At 43.5% G+C, this 20,810-nt stretch overlaps 1 protein-coding gene across 3 annotated transcripts in view; it reads right to left on the bottom strand.

Annotated features, from left to right (window-relative positions):
• Window positions 1–906: 906 nt before the first annotated feature.
• WDR37 (WD repeat domain 37) overlaps window positions 907–20,810 on the bottom strand; it is a 126,333-nt gene continuing 106,429 nt past the window's right edge. For all 3 annotated transcript variants that reach the window (XM_075271624.1, XM_075271622.1, XM_075271625.1), the window contains 3 exons: window positions 8,624–8,758; window positions 5,976–6,090; window positions 907–1,147 (listed from right to left, as the gene is read on the bottom strand). In XM_075271624.1, coding sequence (XP_075127725.1) covers window positions 1,016–1,147; window positions 5,976–6,090; window positions 8,624–8,758 — 382 coding nt within the window. In that variant the 3' untranslated portion in view covers window positions 907–1,015. The remainder of the gene's footprint in view (window positions 1,148–5,975; window positions 6,091–8,623; window positions 8,759–20,810) is intronic.

Genomic DNA, 20,810 nt, shown 5'->3' with positions numbered 1-20,810 from the left:
ATTACTAAATTTTTTTCTGTGAATTAGACTTTCTTTAACCACTTCGGACTGACCATGGCTGCCCCCATTTACAAAAGATTTGGAGTTGAAATTGGTGGTTTGGCCTACTGACTCCGCAACCTTGCAAAAAGAATCAGGAAGAGGAGAGTGAAATGTAATTTGACAAGTAGGGGGCGCCAAAGGAGAGGTTCATTTTTTTTTATTTTTGTAAATCCATTATCAGATGGACAACCCCTTTAAGTGTCCATACTCTTATGGAACAACAACCTCCAGCATTTATCAAACCTACAATTCTGGCTCAACATTTTTTTTTTTTTTTTGCTTATTTTGTAACATACAGCATGAAAGGAACACGAATAAACATATACAAACATTAACAAAAAAAAACAGGTAAACTGCTTAAGCCTGACTCAAAAAGGAGAAAAAAAAATAATACCAAAATCAGCAAATGCCTTAAGATGCATTCGTTATATAATGCTGAACTATGCCGTGAGTGGAACGCACACTCCATCTCATAGTTTATTTCTGTAACAGTTTTTAATTGACTTTTATGTCTATTTTATTTTTGTACAGGAGGCAGATACGCCCATGTATAAATGCAGCAGACTATTACATCCTTCACAACAATTACATGAGATTCACATTTATATCACAGTAATGTAATGCCCTACTGCACATCTACATTGGATAGTGACAAGTAATAAGCACTATAATGTGCTCTGGGTGAGAAAAAAAAAAAAAAAAAATTAAAGATCAAGCGTTTCGGTGAAGGGATCCCAAAGAAATATGTCATCATTAAAACCCAGGGAAAAGGATTCTCCCTTGTCTGGTTTTCCCTAGATGCATCATGCACAATGAGGGAATGAGAACACGTTTACAAAGCACTCTTTTTTTTGGGGGGGATGGGGCATCTCACAATGACGGCAGGCCGGTAAACGCCTGAGCTGATGGAAAATGTCCATGGTAAAAATGCAAAATTCAACCAATACATATACATATTTATGTCTTCTTAGGTTTATTTCTCTTGCAGCAACGCAGGGATGTTTATGTTCCATCCTATGGCCTGGCGATCAAAGCCGCAAGTGAAAAGATTGCACGTCGGGTGATCTTCACTCCATGCTGAGCAGCAGACCATTCTACGGTGGCCCTGAAAAGTCAATCCAAGCAAGCAGGATCAGTATGCGGTAAAAAAAAAAAAAAAAAATTTATATATATATATATATATATATATATATATATATATATATATATATATATAACACTAACATGAACTTTTGTAATGATGTCACAAAGCCTTGGTGACCATCAAACTGAATTATGAAACCGGTTATGCATCAAAAAGATCCACTTACTGGCCAGATTTCCATGTCAAAGGCAAGATTTTATTACATTTTTTATTAATATTGTATTAATTAAAAATTTTTACTGAAGAAAACATTCTCATTGTGTAAATACTACTGCAATGATGGGGTTTATACAAAAATCTAAGTTTCCACGGTAACAGACAACAAATAGAACCCGCGTAGTCAGATCCTACAGCGATACTTTCCTTCATCCGCCTCCTACTTTTTAGTTTCCTAGTGAATTATACGTAGGTTGGCATAAAATTGGAGTATAAAGTATGACCGCAGGTTCAGATTATACAGGATTTACCTCTCTAAGGGCGGGTTCACACCTGCGGCTGGTCTCCGCTTTGCAGGTTTCCGTCTTCTGCCCGAGAAACTGGACAGGAGATGGAAACTGGCAGATAGTTTTCAAACCCATTCACTTGAATGGGTTTGCAAAGTGTCCACCTGTGAGCATCTTCTGGTCTCTGCGGCGAAACGGTTTTCGGGACCCAAAGTCGGATATGCAGGATTACAAAAAAAAACAAAAAAAAAAAACGGTTTTGCCGCAGAGAAGCACAAGACGCTTACAGGCGGACACTGACTGACGGGTTTCCGTTTCCTGTCCAGTTTCTTGGGCAGAAGACGGAAACTGACAAAGCGGAAATCGGGCGCAGGTGTGAGCCCGACCTAATCTGTAGACCTAAAACAACAAGAAGGTTTGATTAAAGGGGATGTACAGTACAGATTTTTTTTCATAAAGGCTTAGGTATGAATTATAACTTGGTTTATTCCATTCTAACGTTCATGAGCTACAGCAGTGTCCATAATGATGTGTTACAACTGGTTCAGGAAGTATAGGCACTGATGGGGAAGCGGTAAGCAGGAGCGGAACCGGAAAGGAGGGTGTCACGGAGCAAAGGTATACGTCCTTCCTCCGGAAAATATCTTGAATCAACACGGACGCAAGAGGTCAGGAGACAACAGCAATTTATTGTAATCCACAAAGTTAGTAGCCGGTGGCGGTCACATCAACCGTAACAACAATAAGTCCACAGAAGTCCCAATCCAATGATAGCTTTGGCTCCTTGGTCCTGTAACTAAGTCCTGGCTCTCTGCAGAGCTGTGCACAGGCCGGCTAACACATACTAACTCCAGCTACAACTATATACTAAGACTGTTACACCTATATCTGTGGGTGGGAAGGGCTGAGTCACAGATCCTTCCCCCCTCACCTATACCAAGGAGAGCAGACTCCCTGTCTACTATGGACAATGCACCATCCAACATCTTCTTGGAGACACTGATCAGATTATCTCCACCCATTGTCCTCACTGGTCCTCACTAGTTAGAGGTATTTGCATACAATGTGCTAACACACTAGACCCTAATCAGCCAACTACACATTGATGTATATAACAGGTTAGAGAATACATTCCACATGAAATATATATTACACATGGCCTATAGTATGGACTCTAACCATCCCGTGACAACCCCTCCCCCTCTCAAAACATGTGCATGACACAATTGGCCTACACAGGTAAATTGGGGAATGCACATCAGTCTCTATAGGTCATATGTCCTCCTGCCGGGATAACCCATCCGCGTTCTGGTGTTGGTTCCCTCGGCGGTACTGAATGGTAAAGTTGTAGAGTTGAAGGGCTGGCATCTGGCAGAAAATCCGGTCGATCCATGTTGGCGTCTCTCTGAGCTTGGCTTCGGGTCACTGCTCCCACAAAGTGGCACTGTAGATTTCCAACATCGTTGCCTAACAGAACATCGGCCGGCAGCCCGCTCATCACACCAATTGTGCATCGTTTTGGTCCATAACCATAGTCGAGTTCCACGGTAGCTTTAGGAATACATTTCCGAGTACCTCCTGCCAACTCGATAGAAAGGCCAGGGCCCTCCTCTAGGGCCTCGGGTTGAACTACTCGGGGGTCCGCTACCGTTAGGAAAGCTCCCGAGTCCCGGAATCCAACAACTGTTCGGCCATCCAGTAGGACCTCCTGCAAGTGCTTCCTCTGAAGGTTTGCGGGATGTGTGGCGGAAGGCTGAATCCCATAGACCCCTGGAGGTGGAACAGATGGGTCATTCATGGAGTCATCTGGAAATGGGGCCAAACTTTCAGTCCTAGGGGTGGTTCCCAGGTAGTGAATAGGCCGGGATGCCACGGTGGCCCGTGCCCCCATGTTAACAGGGCAACTAGCTTGCAAATGTCCAGGCCGCCCGCACCCAAAACATCTGCGCTCTAGCATTCTTCCAGTAGGTCGTTGTCTAGGGACAGGGTTGTTCATAGCTGGAGGCCGATGGGCTGGGGCAGGGGTAGAGGGGGAATTGTAATCCTGAGGCCGGGCACGAAAGGTGGGTGGCTGGATGAAGGGTGTCTGGCGGACTGTGGTAGTTTTCCGCTCCTCTGCAAACAACCTCTTCCACTGCGGCTTGATGGTCAGGCCCTCATCTGCAAGGGAAGCAGCTTGCTCCACTGTGGCTGGGTTCCGTTCCAGCACCCACTCACGGATCTCAGCGGGGCACTGGGAAAAGAACTGTTCCTTAAGTATGACTTGGAGGATCTTATCGACTGTGACAGCCTCCTCTCCTTCTAGCCAGCGCTTGCATGCTTGCTTCAACTTGTGGGCGAACATGTGGAAGGAGCTTCCCCCATTGTAAGACAAAGAGCGGAACTGAACTCGGTAGGTCTCTGGAGTGACTGCATAATACTTCTGCACCGCTCTTTTAATGGCCTCATAGTCCCGCTGATCACTAGGGTCCATGGCTCTGAGAGCTTCCGCAGCCCCATCTCGTAGGTGCCCCACCAGATACCGGACCCAATCCTTCTCTGGGACTTCCATCAGGTGGCACTGGTGTTCGAAGTCCTGAAAATATCCATCAACATCCCCAGCCGCTTCATCAAAGGTCTTGAAGTGTTTATGGGAGCCATATGGTGGTTCTCTCACTGTTGGGCTGGGGGTCGACGTTTGATTATAATTCCTCATAGTTATCTCAGCCATTCGCATTTCATGCGCCATTCTTTCCTTTTCATGCGCCATTCTCTGTTCCTCCTTCTCCGTTTCCTGAGCCCTCTGTAATGCTCTACTCCTTTGCTCTGCAGTTGCTCCTAGCCCCAGCACTGCCAACTCCTCCTCATACAAAACAACCCATCTGCTCTTTTGGGTCTGTACCTGCCACTCCCGTATCTCTCCAGTCTCCTGGGGGCAGCCCTCCTCATGGTCGCTTTGCAGGGTCATCTCCTCCAGTGCCTCGATCAGTTGATCTTTCGTTCTTCCCTGGTAACTCAGGTTTAGTTCCCGGGCCCTTACTTGTAGACTTGCCATAGTCCAGTTCCTGTATTCTGAGGTTGTGGCTCCATTAATCGCTGGGCTGCTGTAGTCCATCTCGCTGTCCGCTGTTGATCCCACCGCTGCCAACCAGTTGTCACGGAGCAAAGGTATACGTCCTTCCTCTGGAAAATATCTTGAATCAACACGGACGCAAGAGGTCGGGAGACAACAGCAATTTATTGTAATCCACAAAGTTAGTAGCCGGTGGCGGTCACATCAACCGTAACAACAATAAGTCCACAGAAGTCACAATCCAATGATAGCTTTGGCTCCTTGGTCCTGTAACTAAGTCCTGGCTCTCTGCAGAGCTGTGCACAGGCCGGCTAACACATACTAACTCCAGCTACAACTATATACTAAGACTGTTACACCTATATCTGTGGGTGGGAAGGGTTGAGTCACAGATCCTTCCCCCCTCACCTATACCAAGGAGAGCAGACTCCCTGTCTACTATGGACAATGCACCATCCAACATCTTCTTGGAGACACTGATCAGATTATCTCCACCCATTGTCCTCACTGGTCCTCACTAGTTAGAGGTATTTGCATACAATGTGCTAACACACTAGACCCTAATCAGCCAACTACACATTGATGTATATAACAGGTTAGAGAATACATTCCACATGAAATATATATTACACATGGCCTATAGTATGGACTCTAACCATCCCGTGACAGAGGGTCTTGCTGAAATGAGTATGACTTATTAATTTATGCCATTCTAAGTCATATTCCGAAATAAGCTTATTGGGCTGGACCTCCCCTATAAGACCGGATTAAAGCTAGTTCATTTATTATTTTAGATGCATTGGGACAAATGTAAAAATAAATCGATAAATAGCGGTTGTAAAGCTGGACATGATGTTTTTGTGTATTTTTTTTATTTTTTTTAAACTACATACATCCCTGCCTCCATTTTTTTTTTGTTTGCACGGGGGTCCTGAGCGCTAACTGCTTGTGTCAGACACAACAACCTGTTTTTGGAAGCTCAGAGACAGATTGAAACTTTAAAAAAAAAAAAAAAAAAAAGTTGTGGGACCTAATTTTAATAAATTGAAATTCAATCACCTTTTTATTAAGCATTTCACACTCTGAAATCTTATTAGAATATTTTATCACCTATCCTAGGCCGAAGGAAAGCGGCAAAGCAGGTGCAACCACTGAATAAAATACACCTTCGTACAACCATAAAAAGAACAAAGTAATTGAATAAAGATCTTGTATAAATATTTAGTTGTGGTAAAAATAAAGCCTTATGTGAACACGATCGAGAACTAGTGCACTGCAAGTAAACCTTACTCACCTGTCTATTGCTGCGAGGAAGACGAGCTAATCTTACTCCAGACATGTCAAATAACCGAACCTGCCGATTGTCATGTGGAAGGGCAATGATCCTCTGGCCAACAGACACACTAATCCTAAAAAACACAAGCCCATTAGATATACCGTATATAAAAAATTCTGACTGGTGGCATGATAGTGTTGGAGTATATAGGGCAAACAAATGACTAATGAAAAAAATATATAATCTACATAAATCCATCAAAAATGTGATTATACAGTTAACATAAAATATCCAAATTGATATTGGAAAACCACGTTTCAGCCTTGTGGCACGAGGTTGAAATATTTTGGAACAAATTTATCAAATTAAGATAAAACTAAGATAATCCGTTAATAGTCCCACCATGGGGTAATTCAGTATGTTACAGCAGCACGGATATTACAGTAATATATTACAAGAAAGACACATACAAGCTCATAGCAGATAGAAGATACTAGGAGTCAGAGCAACTAGGAAGAAAAGAAAGACTCAGGATCATTTAGTTCTCTGTGCGGAGTGATCTTTGCTTAGCCTGATGTAGATTATACAGCCTGACCGCGGTTGGGAGGAAGGATCTCTGATAGCTCCTTCTCACACTTGGGGTGAAGCAGTCGGTCCCTGACAATACTGCCCAGTGCTATCACGGTCTCATTCATGGGATGGGAGTTGTTCTCTAGCATGGAGCTCACCACGGACAGTGTCCTTCTGTCACCCACCACCTGTACTGGGTCCAGGGGGCTCCTCAGGACAGAGCTGGCCCTCCTAACCAGCCTGTCAAATCTATTACAGTAGTGTTCTGCCTTAAAAGTCAATTTTCTGACTTCTGTGCTATGTTTGAGAAAAGTGGTCGGAGTGGGGCAGGGACCAAGTTGTGCCAGGGTGAGGACACCTCAGCATGTTCAAATGATAACTGAAAATTTACAGCAGTTCGCAACTGGTGTATATTTAATTTCTGGCATGAAGGACCTTATGTGGTGCACCAGTATTAAGAAGTCGCAACAGTCGTTCAACAGGGCAGGGAGGAGAGTTCCAGAGGACAGCTTGAGAGAAGTTCCATAGTTAAACATGGTCAAGACAAGAGAAGTTGGTGGGCATGGTAATAAATCACCTTGCATCAAATCAGCTTACAATTCTATAAATATGACTTCAAAGTCTGAACTTTTTTGGGCGCGATTATCCTTTACTTATTACTCTAGTTTTTCTCATGCGCATTATTACAACAAACAAATGAAAAGGATCCGGCAAACACTGAGCAGTCATCTCAAGCTCTAGTGATAAATGGAAGACCTGGTAATGGCAACGGCAGCACATTACGTTAATGTCTCAGCTCATTCACTTGTCCTATTTCACACTTGTGAATTCTTGGCTGGGAAGAGAATGAAGTGTATTCAAATTTTATTTATATAAAGCTGCAGACTGAATCCATGTTGCTTTCTCTTGCAGCACTGAAAAGTGATTACAGTTTGTCTGGACGCAGTGAAGTGCGTATTGATGATTACAGAACAATATCATAATGTATTCCTACACCCTGGGACTGCTTACTAGCTGTATAGTGGTGCAACAAAAAAATCTAAACGTTTCCTTAAAAGTTACTGAGCCCAAAAAAAAATTATTTTTTATTTTTTTAAAGAGAACCCTCCACCTAATAATAATTAAAAATAATATATTTTTTATCTATTTATATTTTTCACCAATAAATAGAATCTTTCCGTATTGACAAGCAGTTAAAGGGGTTGTCCAGGGACTTTAAGCCACTACACAGAGGACAGATCCCAATTGCTTTCAGCTCCGACCCCTATGTTGTTCGGGGGTGGTACTGGATGTCAGATCTGATATTTCAATCTGAAAATCCTTTTAATATTTCAATTAACCTTTTCTTTATAGTCGTATTTTGGGAAAGCATTTTGGCAACCCATAAGGACAACATAGCACCCTGACAAGTTTTGTTGTGATGGACCAACTTAAGAATGATATATAAAGCCCTTATGTTAGGCAACCTGGGCAAGTGCTTAGGGCAGTTGCAGACTAAGGGCTCGTTCACACGGGGCAGATTTTGAAGCCGAATTCACCTCAAAATGCACCCCCTCACAATAGAGGTTTATGTAGAACGCTCGCATCCTTTTTCCGCTCACGGAGAAAAGAAGCGATCTGCCCTTTCTTCAGGCGGATTCCACGGCTGATACAGCCCCGGCGTCCGCCTCGTGACAACACCCTCCGGACTAGACCCGTTCATTTGGGCCTACTCCGGAATGGGAAGCCGCGACTGTCGCGACAGGTGCATTTTGGTCCTATTCTGACGTGGCTTTCCACGTCAAAGTCAGGGCCAAAATACGCTGTCCCTAGCCCCGTGTGAACTAGCCCTTATAGTTGAGGCCTTATAGACTTACGGGATAGATCGCTCCAACTAAGTTGCATGAAAGAGGCATCTTTTACCCTCCTGGGGGAGAAAGATTAGCTGTAGCATATCACTATAAGCATGGTCATGCAGTTTTTTTTCTCTCTTGGTACTACAGTTTTTCATACTACTGTCTACTATCCACACCATATTCTTCCATGGTTGTAATGAGGACTGAACACAAGGTAATACAAGGGTTAAGCAGTAAGAAATGTCCAGCTCTATATCATACCTGTTTACTGCAGAATCTGTACGAATGGTGGCGATAGGAGATCTCATATTCTTTAAATCCCAGACTTTCACAGTACGGTCATCGCTTCCCGACACAACATTGTCCCCCACCGTGAACACAGCAGAGGTCACAGTGCTGAAACAAAAAATATACATTGTTAATTAAACTGTAATGAAAAAATGTGTTCTCCTCCGCACCTCACAAATTCTATTCACTGGATGAAATCATTACTGTAGGTGATGTGACTCACAACACGATCTACAGCGCTGTGCAAAAAGTTTTAGGCAGGTTTGAAAAAATTGCTGAAAAGAATGCTTTCAGAAATATAAGGGTTAATAGTTTATATTTTTGTCAATTAACAAAATGAAGTGAATGAAAAGAGAAATGTAAATCCCATCAATATTTGGTGTGACCTTTGCCCTTTGGAGGAGGAGTCCTGGAAGTGATGATACGGCCCCCTAAGAGCTGTGATCTCAAGATCATCCAGTCTGTCTGGGATTACACTGAGAGACAGAAGGATTGGACAAGGCTACATCCACAGAAGATCTGGGCTTAGTCCTCCAAGATGGCGGGAACAACCTCCCTGCCAAGGTCATATAGACATAGTTCTGTTTATTGGCTATAGACAATTATTCTAAAGTAGCATTGATTTTTAATAAACAGGTTATGCAGGGATACTCCCCAGCACTATCTGACATCGGTGAAACCGCACCTTGGGTGGGAAAGCTGGGGTGAGCCAGCCATCTTACACCCAGCCAGAATCTTGCTTGGGTCGTATGCAAAGTACGACCTGTGCACAAGACCAACTTGGCGTCAGGCACTGGTCTCTGCAACTGTCCCGCAAAGCCTGCAGCAGTGTGTCTCAATGGTCAATATCAGATGGGGTAGAGGGGTATACCGCGACAACCCCCTGACAGTGGATGTGAAGCTGCATTCCATTAAATGGGGCGTGGAGGGGGGGGGGCATTTAATGGAATGCAACTTCACATCCACTGTCCAGTGGGATTGGTGTGTGTGATCCTGCTGGGAGTAACTGATGTTGGGTAGACGTTTTTATTTTATTTTTTTTCACAAAACATACCAGCATGGTTCAGATGATCACCACATCTAACCCGCAGCGATACCATGCCGAGAGTATCTGGCTACACATCTATGTAAAGCATGGACTTGCCAAGTATGGGACCCTTCTTATAATTCAGATCCCATAATGGATTAATGGTGGGCAAATGTGCCAATTCCAGCCGGAAAGGCTGACCATCTAGTGTGTATGGGCACCTCCTGACTGTCCCTACGTGGCATATGTTAGAAGAGAGAAGGATCGAACTGTTTGATTTCAACATGCCCAATCCTTCTATCCGCTGGCACAATTGTCTGACCCCAGCTCCCACTCTCATTCAACACACATTCATGCTTGGCAGAGTGTACACCTGTATGGGGCTTCAGAAGGAATACTACCATAGGCGGGGACTGCGAATTCAAGACCATTCTTCTAATGTTGTATTTATATCAACTTTCCAGACTTTTCTATCATTTTCCATACAGATTACGCATTATGGCGACAATGACAATTTTGTTACAGACGCCATAAAATCTTAGACCATTTTTCCCGGAGCTTTCTGGGGACAAGGTTAAAGAAAACCATCGGTTTAGCTATACAGCCTGCAGATCAGACACCTCTCCAGAACAGAAATGTGCATACGCTTTAAGATGAAATTTAGCCTACTTAGAAGGGGTAGGGAAAAAAAACAGCACATTTTCTGTAGGAAAAACCATCACATTAATTCAGGTTTGTCAGCTTATCCTTGCAGAGCATTTGATTTCCTGACACATGCCTTAGCAGGGGTCATGCACATCTATTTCGGAAAATTTTGTAATTTTAATTTAAAATGTCAGTTGTTTCTGTCATTTTCCTGGTACTGCGGGAATTTGATTTCATGTTCCATTCAGTCTGCTGATTAGAGATTAGCACAATCCGGGTCACAAAGGCCCAATTTACGCAAACCCTCTTAATTTAAATTGACATCAAATTAGGTTGTAATTAGGAGCTGACCATACCGCATTAATGAGACAAAGTTGCTTAATGTAAATTCAGAGTGCGGCAACATTCCACGTAAAATGATATGACACCTAAAGATTTCCCATCTCCCTTTAACCCTATCTGGGTATATGTTAGAAGGATTCGTCTGGACCGTCTGGTAAAATTAGTTGTCGTAATTATCTTTCTTTACCCCTGTCGTGGCAAGTCTGCGATATAGATGAACAGTACTGCAGAGCCTGTCGTCTGCTTTATACAGGCAAAATGGAGCAAGCAGAAGTGAGTACATATACCTGTGTATACTCGAGTATAAGCCGACCCGAATATAAGCCGAGGCCCCTAATTTTATCACAAAAAAACAGGAAAAACTTATTGACACGAGTATAAGCCTAGGGGGGGGAAATGCAGCAGCTACTGGAAAATTTCAAAAATTAAAATGGCCGGAGTTTTTGGGTGCAGTAGTTGCTGGGTGCTGGGGAGGGGGTGTTTTGGTTGTCTGTGTGCTCCTTCCCTCAGCTTGAGGATTGCTTTTTTTCCCCCCACTTGGAATTCAGCCTGGCTGAATATAGGGGATCTGCAGTGCTCCTATTAACCCCTTCCTGACGGAACAGGAGCACTTGCAGATCCCCTATATTCAGTAGACCGGGCACTCTCAGACACAGGGAGACCTAATGTGTATGTGTGTCATTTTCTACTTTTATATGTATTCTAGGGAAAGGAGGGATTTAGAACTTTTATTTTTTATTTATTTTTTTTTTTTATTTTAAAGCTTTTTTTTTCACTATTTTATGGGAGATTCTATACATTACTATTGCAGCTGGTCGTAGACCCCACCACCCAAAAACTGTGCTGAAAAAAATAATAAAAAAATCAGCTTATACTCGAGTATATACGGTGTATATATATATATATATATATATACATATATATATATATATATATATATATACACACACACACTCACCAGCCACTTTATTAGGTACACCTGTCCAACTGTTCGTTAACACTTAATTTCTAATCAGCCAATCACATGGCGGCAACTCAGTGCATTTAGGCATGTAGACATGGTCAAGACAATCTCCTGCAGTTCAAACCGAGCATCAGTATGGGGAAGAAAGGTGATTTGAGTGCCTTTGAACGTGGCATGGTTGTTGGTGCCAGAAGGGCTGGTCTGAGTATTTCAGAAACTGCTGATCTACTGGGATTTTCACGCACAACCATCTCTAGGGTTTACACAGAATGGTCCGAAAAAGAAAAAACATCCAGTGAGCGGCAGTTCTGTGGGCGGAAATGCGTTGTTGATGCCAGAGGTCAGAGGAGAATGGCCAGACTGGTTCGAGCTGATAGAAAGGCAACAGTGACTCAAATAGCCACCCGTTACAACCAAGGTAGCCAGAAGAGCATCTCTGAACGCACAGTACGTCCAACTTTGAGGCAGATGGGCTACAGCAGCAGAAGACCACACCGGGTGCCACTCCTTTCAGCTAAGAACAGGAAACTGAGGCTACAATTTGCACAAGCTCATCGAAATTGGACAATTGAAGATTGGAAAAACGTTGCCTGGTCTGATGAGTCTCGATTTCTGCTGCGACATTCGGATGGTAGGGTCAGAATTTGGCGTCAACAGCATGAAAGCATGGATCCATCCTGCCTTGTATCAACGGTTCAGGCTGGTGGTGTCATGGTGTGGGGAATATTTTCTTGGCACTCCTTGGGCCCCTTGGTACCAATTGAGCATCGTTGCAACGCCAAAGCCTACCTGAGTATTGTTGCTGACCATGTCCATCCCTTTATGACCACAATGTACCCAACATCTGATGGCTACTTTCAGCAGGATAATGCAATGCCATGTCATAAAGCTGGAATCATCTCAGACTGGTTTCTTGAACATGACAATGAGTTCACTGTACTCCAATGGCCTCCACAGTCACCAGATCTCAATCCAATAGAGCATATTTGGGATGTGGTGGAACGGGAGATTCGCATCATGGATGTGCAGCCGACAAATCTGCGGCAACTGTGTGATGCCATCATGTCAATATGGACCAAAATCTCTGAGGAATGCTTCCAGCACCTTGTTGTATCTATGCCACGAAGAATTGAGGCAGTTCTGAAGGCAAAAGGGGGTCCAACCCGTTACTAGCATGGTGTACCTAATAAAGTGGCCGGTGAGTGTATATATACACACACACACACAGCATATAAAACCACTATGCCTGGGCTCACACCAGCGCTTGAACTTCGTTTGGGGATTCAGTCCTCGAACCCGCTTAAAATCTGCAGAGAGAAAAGTCCAGCAAGCAATGCTTTTCTCTCTGAATTTTTCACCCTTTTCCGGCAGAAATCAGGCAGTTATATAATAACTAAATATTAATTGGAATTTACATTAATCTCAAGGTAAAAAAAAAAAAAAAAAATTAAATACTGAAAAAGCAAAGTTAAGCCAACTTTCTGCAGCAGGATAAACCGCTACAGCATAAGATCAAAACAAAAGTCATTGTAGAAATTTCCTTGAATTTTGCGGTCTTCTATGATAAAATATTACGCCGCAGCGATTTATCCTGCTGCAGAGAGTCAGGTTAACTCTGCTACATCTGACTAACTAACAGGATCTCATGTATGACCTCCAATGTCAACTTGGTAAAACCTAAAGTTATGACTCTAAAAATTCGGGGTATTTATTGCATTGGTTACTTGGCTCTTGGATTGTGCCCAAAAGTACCCAAGAGCAAGCACTTCTCATTTTCCCCTAAAATCCACAAACGTGCTCTCCCGAATGCAGGCAGAATTTGTTGGCTGACGGCATTAAGACTGCGCAGAAACGACTTCACTGGGTGCTGATCCATAGCCGCTCCAATGTGTCCCATATTGTAAATTAGCTGGTGATGATCTCAATCCTATCAAGCATCTGCGGGATGAGATGGAAGGGAGCCATTCATCAGCATATACTGTAGATGCCGCGCCTAGGGAGCCTCAAGCAGTCAGCTGAATTCACACTCCTGTGACCACCCCAGCCGAGCTTAGCATCAAGCGTAATGTTATGTAACCAAAAAACAAAAAGTCTTAGATTTAGAGCTGGACTATAGGGCCGCATAGAGTGCCGAAAGCCTTGTGGTTTGCAGTTTTAAAGTGATGCTAGATTCCCACTAGCGTCGCCTCTCCGTTGTTTAGGTTCCCCAAAGGAAAGAGGTGGACTGCTAAAAGCAGTAACACACAGAGTCCGACAGACCCCTTGACTGTAATGGGGTTCGTCGTTCTAAAAACTGAAAGCAGTAGAGGAAAAAGTCCTCTGTGCAGGTGTCCTGGGTATCCTGAGTACTTGCACATTCAGATTTTGGCCTTGTTGTGTCCCTCATTAGACCAATAATGGGCTTTGGAGGAAACGACACGTCAGATGCACCAACATGGGCCAAAACTGCAATATAATTTTGTTATAAAATTCTGCCACCCAGTAGCTATCTAAGAGGTGGTATACACTAGGCAGCCTAAAGATACTCTAGATCTATCAACCCGCAAGACCTACTGTGGATTTTCACACTGCCCAAGTTTATACCGTCTATAAGTGTCAGCCTTTAAATCAATGATAACTACCCATAAATATATATATATATCTCAAAGCCACAATGACCTTGCTTCAGACCAGATTCACTAAATGCCCTTTTTGATATTTTCTTTTACATTATTCTGTCCTGTAAAGTTCGCTTTAAAAACTGCCCTGTTTAAACCAAAAAAAGGGTATGAAAATAAGATGTCTTAACACCACTTGACCATGTGAAATGTCGTGAGATAGAAATTTTCTTAAAACTATGTTCTCCAGCACTTGCCTTACAGACTAAAAAAAAAAAACATACAAAGTTGAGGGGAAAGAATAGAAAGTCACTGCCAGACTCCTCTATGAATGGCTTCTGTCCTGTAGATTATAAGGATTGGGCAAGTTGAAATCCAACAAACCAATCCATATATTGCACATTGGACATTGAGAATGGGGAGTAGGGGAGTCCAGGGGTCCCCATTCACATTAGCAGGTCCTGCCAAAATCAGTGGGATTGGCCGTCGGACATCCGATGTGTAAGGTGGGCGTAAACTATTCATATGTTATGTATACTACAAGATTAAAGCGTGTCATCAGCACCCAACCCTACAGGTAGGCTAGGTGGTGTTTTCCCCCTGTGAATCTCTGCCTCTGTTATTAAGATATTGCTTGGTTGCCAATATGCTACTGAGCTCTTTAGATCCACCGTTGCTCCATAGAGGGAAGAGACAACACCCTCTTTGCATACTGTCAAAGATGGCAATATTTCGGCAACGGAGGCTCCAATTCACAAGCGAAAGACACCACTTGATTCAGATGACCCTAACCTATCTGCTGCTCGAAAACAGGCTCCAGCGATGCCTCTATCTTCTGCTGGATCCTCCCCTTCTTTCTTCGGCATCACCTGACGCCTGCGCAGTTGGCTCTGCCAGTGAGACACTAGTAGAGCCGACTGCGCATGCACGCAATTGTGGCGTCGGAACTACGGCCACGGGCATGCGCAGTAAGCTCTAATAGTGTCTCACTGGCAGAGCCAACTGCGCAGGCGTCAGGTGATGCCGAAGAAAGAAGGGGAGGATCCAGCAGAAGATAGAGGCATCGCTGGAGCCTGTTTTAAAAGCAGTGGGGACACCCCCATCGCTGCGAGAGAACTAATTTGCATACCGGTAAAAACCGGTATTTCTAAGGAACGGCGTGGCGGAGGTCACATCTAAAGGTAAGAGACGAATAGCCTTTCTAAAGGCTATTCCGACGTTCTATCTACAAAAAAAAAAAGGGTTTTAATGGTAGAATCCCTTTAACCTATGTGTCTGGCCACTTTATGGAGGTACACAGGGTGCGACTTGTAGCCTTTCAAGGCTTTTGTTAGCCTGCTACAATAGTGATGAACTACTTTCACGTGAAATTGGATTCCACAACCAGAAGAGAGATGAGCTATGTGTAGACACATCTGTATTGTGGGCAGGTACTGGCTTACTAACTAAAACTGTGCCACATATATTCCTGTAATTGTTATTTTACTCCAAAGGTTTCTCTGGCACGCTCCATGCTGGAAACAGAAGAGCGCGTGCTGCTTTCACTAAAAATCTTACTCACTCCATGAATAATGAGAATGCAAATCAGAGCAATTAATGAGAAAATTAACCGTCCTAATGTATTAGATTGCCAATTTTGTGCATCCAATGCTGTACTCCTTCCGTTCCTGCTATACTGATTGTTCTGTCTCTTTGTATTTTGCTATGGAAGGGTTACGGCAAAATTATAGTTCTATGTAATTCTTCCACTTAATTTTAGGGGAAGTAAAGACAGAAATACAAAAAACTGGGAAGCGCTGACAGGTATCATCACTGTATAGTTTGCTGCTGTGCAAAATCCAAGTTGGTGTTTTACAGATAAGGTAGGTCAAAAAAACGGAAAAAAGAAATATCATGAAAAGTCATAGTAAAGTCAGATGAAGACAAGTACAACTCTAGTTAGAAGACTGTGATGCTGAACAGCCACGGGACAATTTTTGCATACATGGGGCAGCCATTTTCTTAGATCCCTCCCATATTAGATTCTATTGAGGTATCTGTGAACAAAGGGAAAATAAGACTGGAAGGAAATCAGCCCTATGAAGGCCCCAATTGAAATTAAATGTGTTTAATATGTAGCTGTGAATCTTGATCTGTGAATAGAGTGTTATAATCCTACTATGTTTATCCAGCAGAAGTAAAAAAGTAGATATCAATTGCCGCATAGTCACAGAAAAAAAAAAACCTTCATTCCAAATATTGTAGTTGGAATAAATCCCAGGATCAACATCCCATCCTAAAAAAATCTAGTTCCCATCATCTCTAACTTCCATTGGATAAAAATCTGACCTGCTAATTTTTTTCCCCTATCAGTATGTGTTTGTAGAATGGGAGGAAATCCACACAAACAAGGGGAGAACATACTCCTTGCAGATGTTGTTTCTGGTGGGATTCGAACCCAGGACTCCAGCGCTGCAAGGCTGCAGTGCTAACCACTGAGCCACCGTGTTGCCCCAATCTGTCCTGGTTATGTGATGGACAAGCACCAAGATCCATAAGGTTTCAAGCACAGGGACAGAGTGTGCTATATGATGTTACTCCGAAGGTATGTCTGATATTTTGCTCCATTTTGATGAAAATTGAGCAGGTCCTGCCCTGATGAAAGTCAATGGAACAGAGCGCATCGGAAACCCCCATACAGACAAGTGTATCACCGAATAAACTGAGTGCTATACAAGTGCGTTCTCCTGCAAATTCTGCCCTACATCAAATGAAATCTCGGTTGAGTATATGGGGCCCGACACTTTCACTTGGATGGATAGATTCTCATATTGCCACCGCTGCTGACAGCTCCCCCAAAACCAACATTAAAACATATCAATGGAAAAAAGTGAATAGGATGAATCTGCACTACTAAGCGGAGCCATCTGTATGGCCACCAAGTCTTAATACAATGAAGGGGATGCTCGGCTCATCAGAGTACGGTTTGGCACTTTGCTTTTATTTCATTCTGAAATGTAAGTCACAAATTTTGCTGCAATATTGGGCTTGCACCGAAATTTGTAACTTTGTAATGCCAAAAAATACCCAGCTGATGTTAAATTCTCCCAATTTCTTAGATCACAACTTGCCGATTTAGTAAATCTTACAATATCAGTGCAGGTATAGGATATATGCCATAGCTCATAATGACTTGCCCATGGACATGGTTTCAAGATCACGTGTATCAGGTAAACGGTAAGTAAACCATTTGCTATAAATACCCATATGAGGGGTACACTGTAAAATAAACGTGTACACATTCTGTGGCAGCATTCCACGATGGATTAGGCCCAAACGGATGGGCGGGAGCCTAGCGCCGCGGACACAGTGGCCGATTCAGCCACTGTATCAGCGGCAAGATAGGGCAGCTCGCTTCTTTTTTCCGCTACTAGCTAGCGAAAAAAAGAAGCGAGCGGCTGTCATTGAAGTCAATGGGAGCTGCAGATTTCGAGGCGGATTCCGTGTCAAAATCCACTACCAACTTGCTGTGTGAACTAGCCCTATAGGTTTTTCACCCGCCATGTACAAACTTATTTCTACTTCTACACGGGATCTCCATCTTGTTTCTTTAGTATCTTTTCTTTGGCCATACATTTGGTCCAGATCACTTTAGGTTAGACAGAGGTTAAACGGCTCCCAACTAAATTAGTCATTAAAGAAGGCATCAATGGCAGCCCGCTGGACCATGTCTTAATAGAGTGCTATAAGGCATTAGGATTTTAATAACTCACAGGTATGACAGGTACTGCGGAGCATTAGGGAGGACAGGCGGTGCCAGGAGTATAGGCTGGAGACACTTTTAGCAGTAGGTCTCATGGGGAGTTTGGTGCGATGCTACTATCCTCCGGAAAAAAAAAAAAAAAAAAGATTCAGACTCTGCCAAACCCCAGCAAAACTCATTTATCTTGTCGTAGGGAGCAGCCGAGCATGTACTTCCAGCTGACAGCGTGGCACTTTCTCACCACACACCACTGCCCGAACTGGAACATTCTGCTCCCTCCGTGGGTCTCAATCAACGGAAATCCTGTGATGCTAGCACTCCTCATTAGGACTAACAGCTGTCTCCCCAGTCACACTGAGACTGCAAATTGTTTTGCATAACAATCTGCTGAAATTTCACACACACAGGGAAAAAAAAAAAATATGATGTGAAGGATGCTGGACCATGAAATGCTGATGCAGTGTGATCTAAGTTGGCATCATGTCCTAAAATTAACCGTGGGCTTTCCAGAAGCGTTTGGAAGACGACGCTGTCAGAATCAAACGAGATCACCGACTGGATGAGTACACGGGGTAGAAGCTTCGGAGATCTCCAAAAACTGTCATGTCTAACACAAGCGACGCCCGAGGGGAGCGTCATCGTGTTACCTCCTGTTATTAATACTCTCGGCTAGGTGCTGCTCCAAGACTCGCCGCTCATGTTGACTTTTATTAAATGTCACTTCTAATTTATGGTTTGGTGGATAAGGATCCAAGTCCTGGTACCTCCATAGTATTAAATAATGGGTTTATCCAAGTAAAAGTAGTATAATAGAATTACTATGTAAAATAAAATATAGGACAGCTCGATAAGTACAGGAAAGTAAACCGAAAATGGTACTGAATTCAGCACACGTGGTTCGATTCATGGAGCAGAATTTATAGATATTTTACAGGAATTTATTTTCAGCCATATATAGCAGAAGGGTGTTAAAGGGATTTTCCTGCAATAGGGCTTCAGCTTCCTCCAGCACTCCCATAGAAACAAATAGGGTCCCTGTCCCATCTGCAAGTCTTCTTGTATGATGTCTAGATGGGACGGGACAACCCTTTTATATTCAGTCTGAATTCCCAAGTCCTTGTCTTCACTTTTTATTTGTAATACTATATAGTAGTGCGGTTTTCCGCCACTGACATGAGAATTAGCCTTTGGTTACTTTAGAGCAACTATTGAAGGCAGTACCATCAGATCCATTTTAGACAGGTCCCGTTTAAAGGGGTTTACCAGGCTAAAAATATTGATCAGCTCTCCTGAGAATAGATTATTAATATCAGATTAGTGGAGGTCCGACACTTGGAATGGAGCAGGAAGCAGACAACGCTATTCTCTGTGTAGTCACTGTTGCTTGGGCCTCATTCAAGTGAACAGAGTCAATGGGCGTCCGATACTTGGAACGGATCAGGAAGCAGACAGCGCTGTTCTCTGTCTAGTGGCTGAACTGAGTCACTGTCGCTTGGGCCTCATTCAAGTGAACAGGGTCAGTGGGGGTCCAATTCTTGGAACGGAGCAGGAAGCAGAAAGCGCTTTTCTTTGGGTTTCATTCAAGTGAATAGGAGCTGGTCTGCACTACTGGAACCGGCCACTACACAGAGAACAGCACTGTCTGCTTCCCGCTCTATTCTCTGTGAATAAGTTGATGAAAATAGCTGACTGGTGGGGGTGCTGGGTTTTGGACCCCCTACCAATCTAATATAGATGTAGGTCAGATCATCAATATTTTTTTAAGCTTGGAAAACCCTTAAAGGGGTATTCCCATGTCCCTTGCTCACCAGTCTTCGCTGCTGTAAAGACTTCTTTCTTCCTGGTTTTAGGCGTCAATTGGTGGGCGGGGTTTCATATGCAAAGCCAGCGGCGAGATGACGTCGCTTCTATGCCGCCGGTCAGACATACAGTTGTTTAATAAGATGGTGAGACAAGTCTCCCAGCCTTCATATATCTCCCAAGTATAAATTTCAGCTCCGCTCATTCTGAACGTAAAACTCGTTCAGAACGAGCGCATAAAAACCAGCTCCCATTCATTTCTATGGGTGCCGGCATTCGCGCGCGAAATGAACCTATTGCTTTTAATGTGATACGCGCGAATGTCGGCACCCATAGAAATGAATGGGAGCTGCTTTTTATGCACTCATTCTGAACGAGTTTTACGTTCAGAATGAGCGGAGCTGAACTCCGTGTGAAGCCTCCCTAAGACAAACCGTTCAGAAATGCAAGCAGCTCGGAGCACTCACTTCCCCCCTCCTCTGGGAGCAGGAAGCTAGGTCTCATGTGTGGTGCAGACAAAGGAACAGCTACAGACACAGGCTCGCTTCCGTGCACTTAGTCCCTCCTCCCTCCCCCTGAGAGTAGGCAGCTACATCACTTGACAGTTGAAAAGATAATCCCAAGGGCCACAGAAACGCAGTATCAACAATGAAGTGAATAAATTAAGTTAGTGGACAAGCAAAGCAGTTTTGCTGAAGCAGTGTATTTAGGAAAAGACTTAAATCCACATTAATAAGCAGTATAGATAGGATCCCTGTGATGGGACAACCCCTTTAAGGCTAAGGCCCCACATAGCAAGCTGCAGCAACAAAGCACTGCGGGAAAAACATTGCTTTCCTCTACGGACTTTCTGCTTAGATTATACCTATACCGCCGGTGTTTCCATAAACATAAGTAATATGCGTCGATTTCCAAAAATGTTACGGTTTTGGAAATCGCAGCATTTCCAATGTGGGTATTTTCCTGTAATGTGTGGATGGGATTCACTAAATTACATTGGATTCCTTTGCCTTGTAATGGGAATCCATTAGGTTTATGAACAT

The sequence above is a fragment of the Leptodactylus fuscus genome, chromosome 4 (genome assembly GCF_031893055.1).
Source record: "Leptodactylus fuscus isolate aLepFus1 chromosome 4, aLepFus1.hap2, whole genome shotgun sequence".
Lineage (NCBI taxonomy): Eukaryota > Metazoa > Chordata > Amphibia > Anura > Leptodactylidae > Leptodactylus > Leptodactylus fuscus.
The sequence above is the reverse complement of the archived record's forward strand: the minus strand, read 5'-3'. Positions and strand labels throughout refer to the sequence as shown.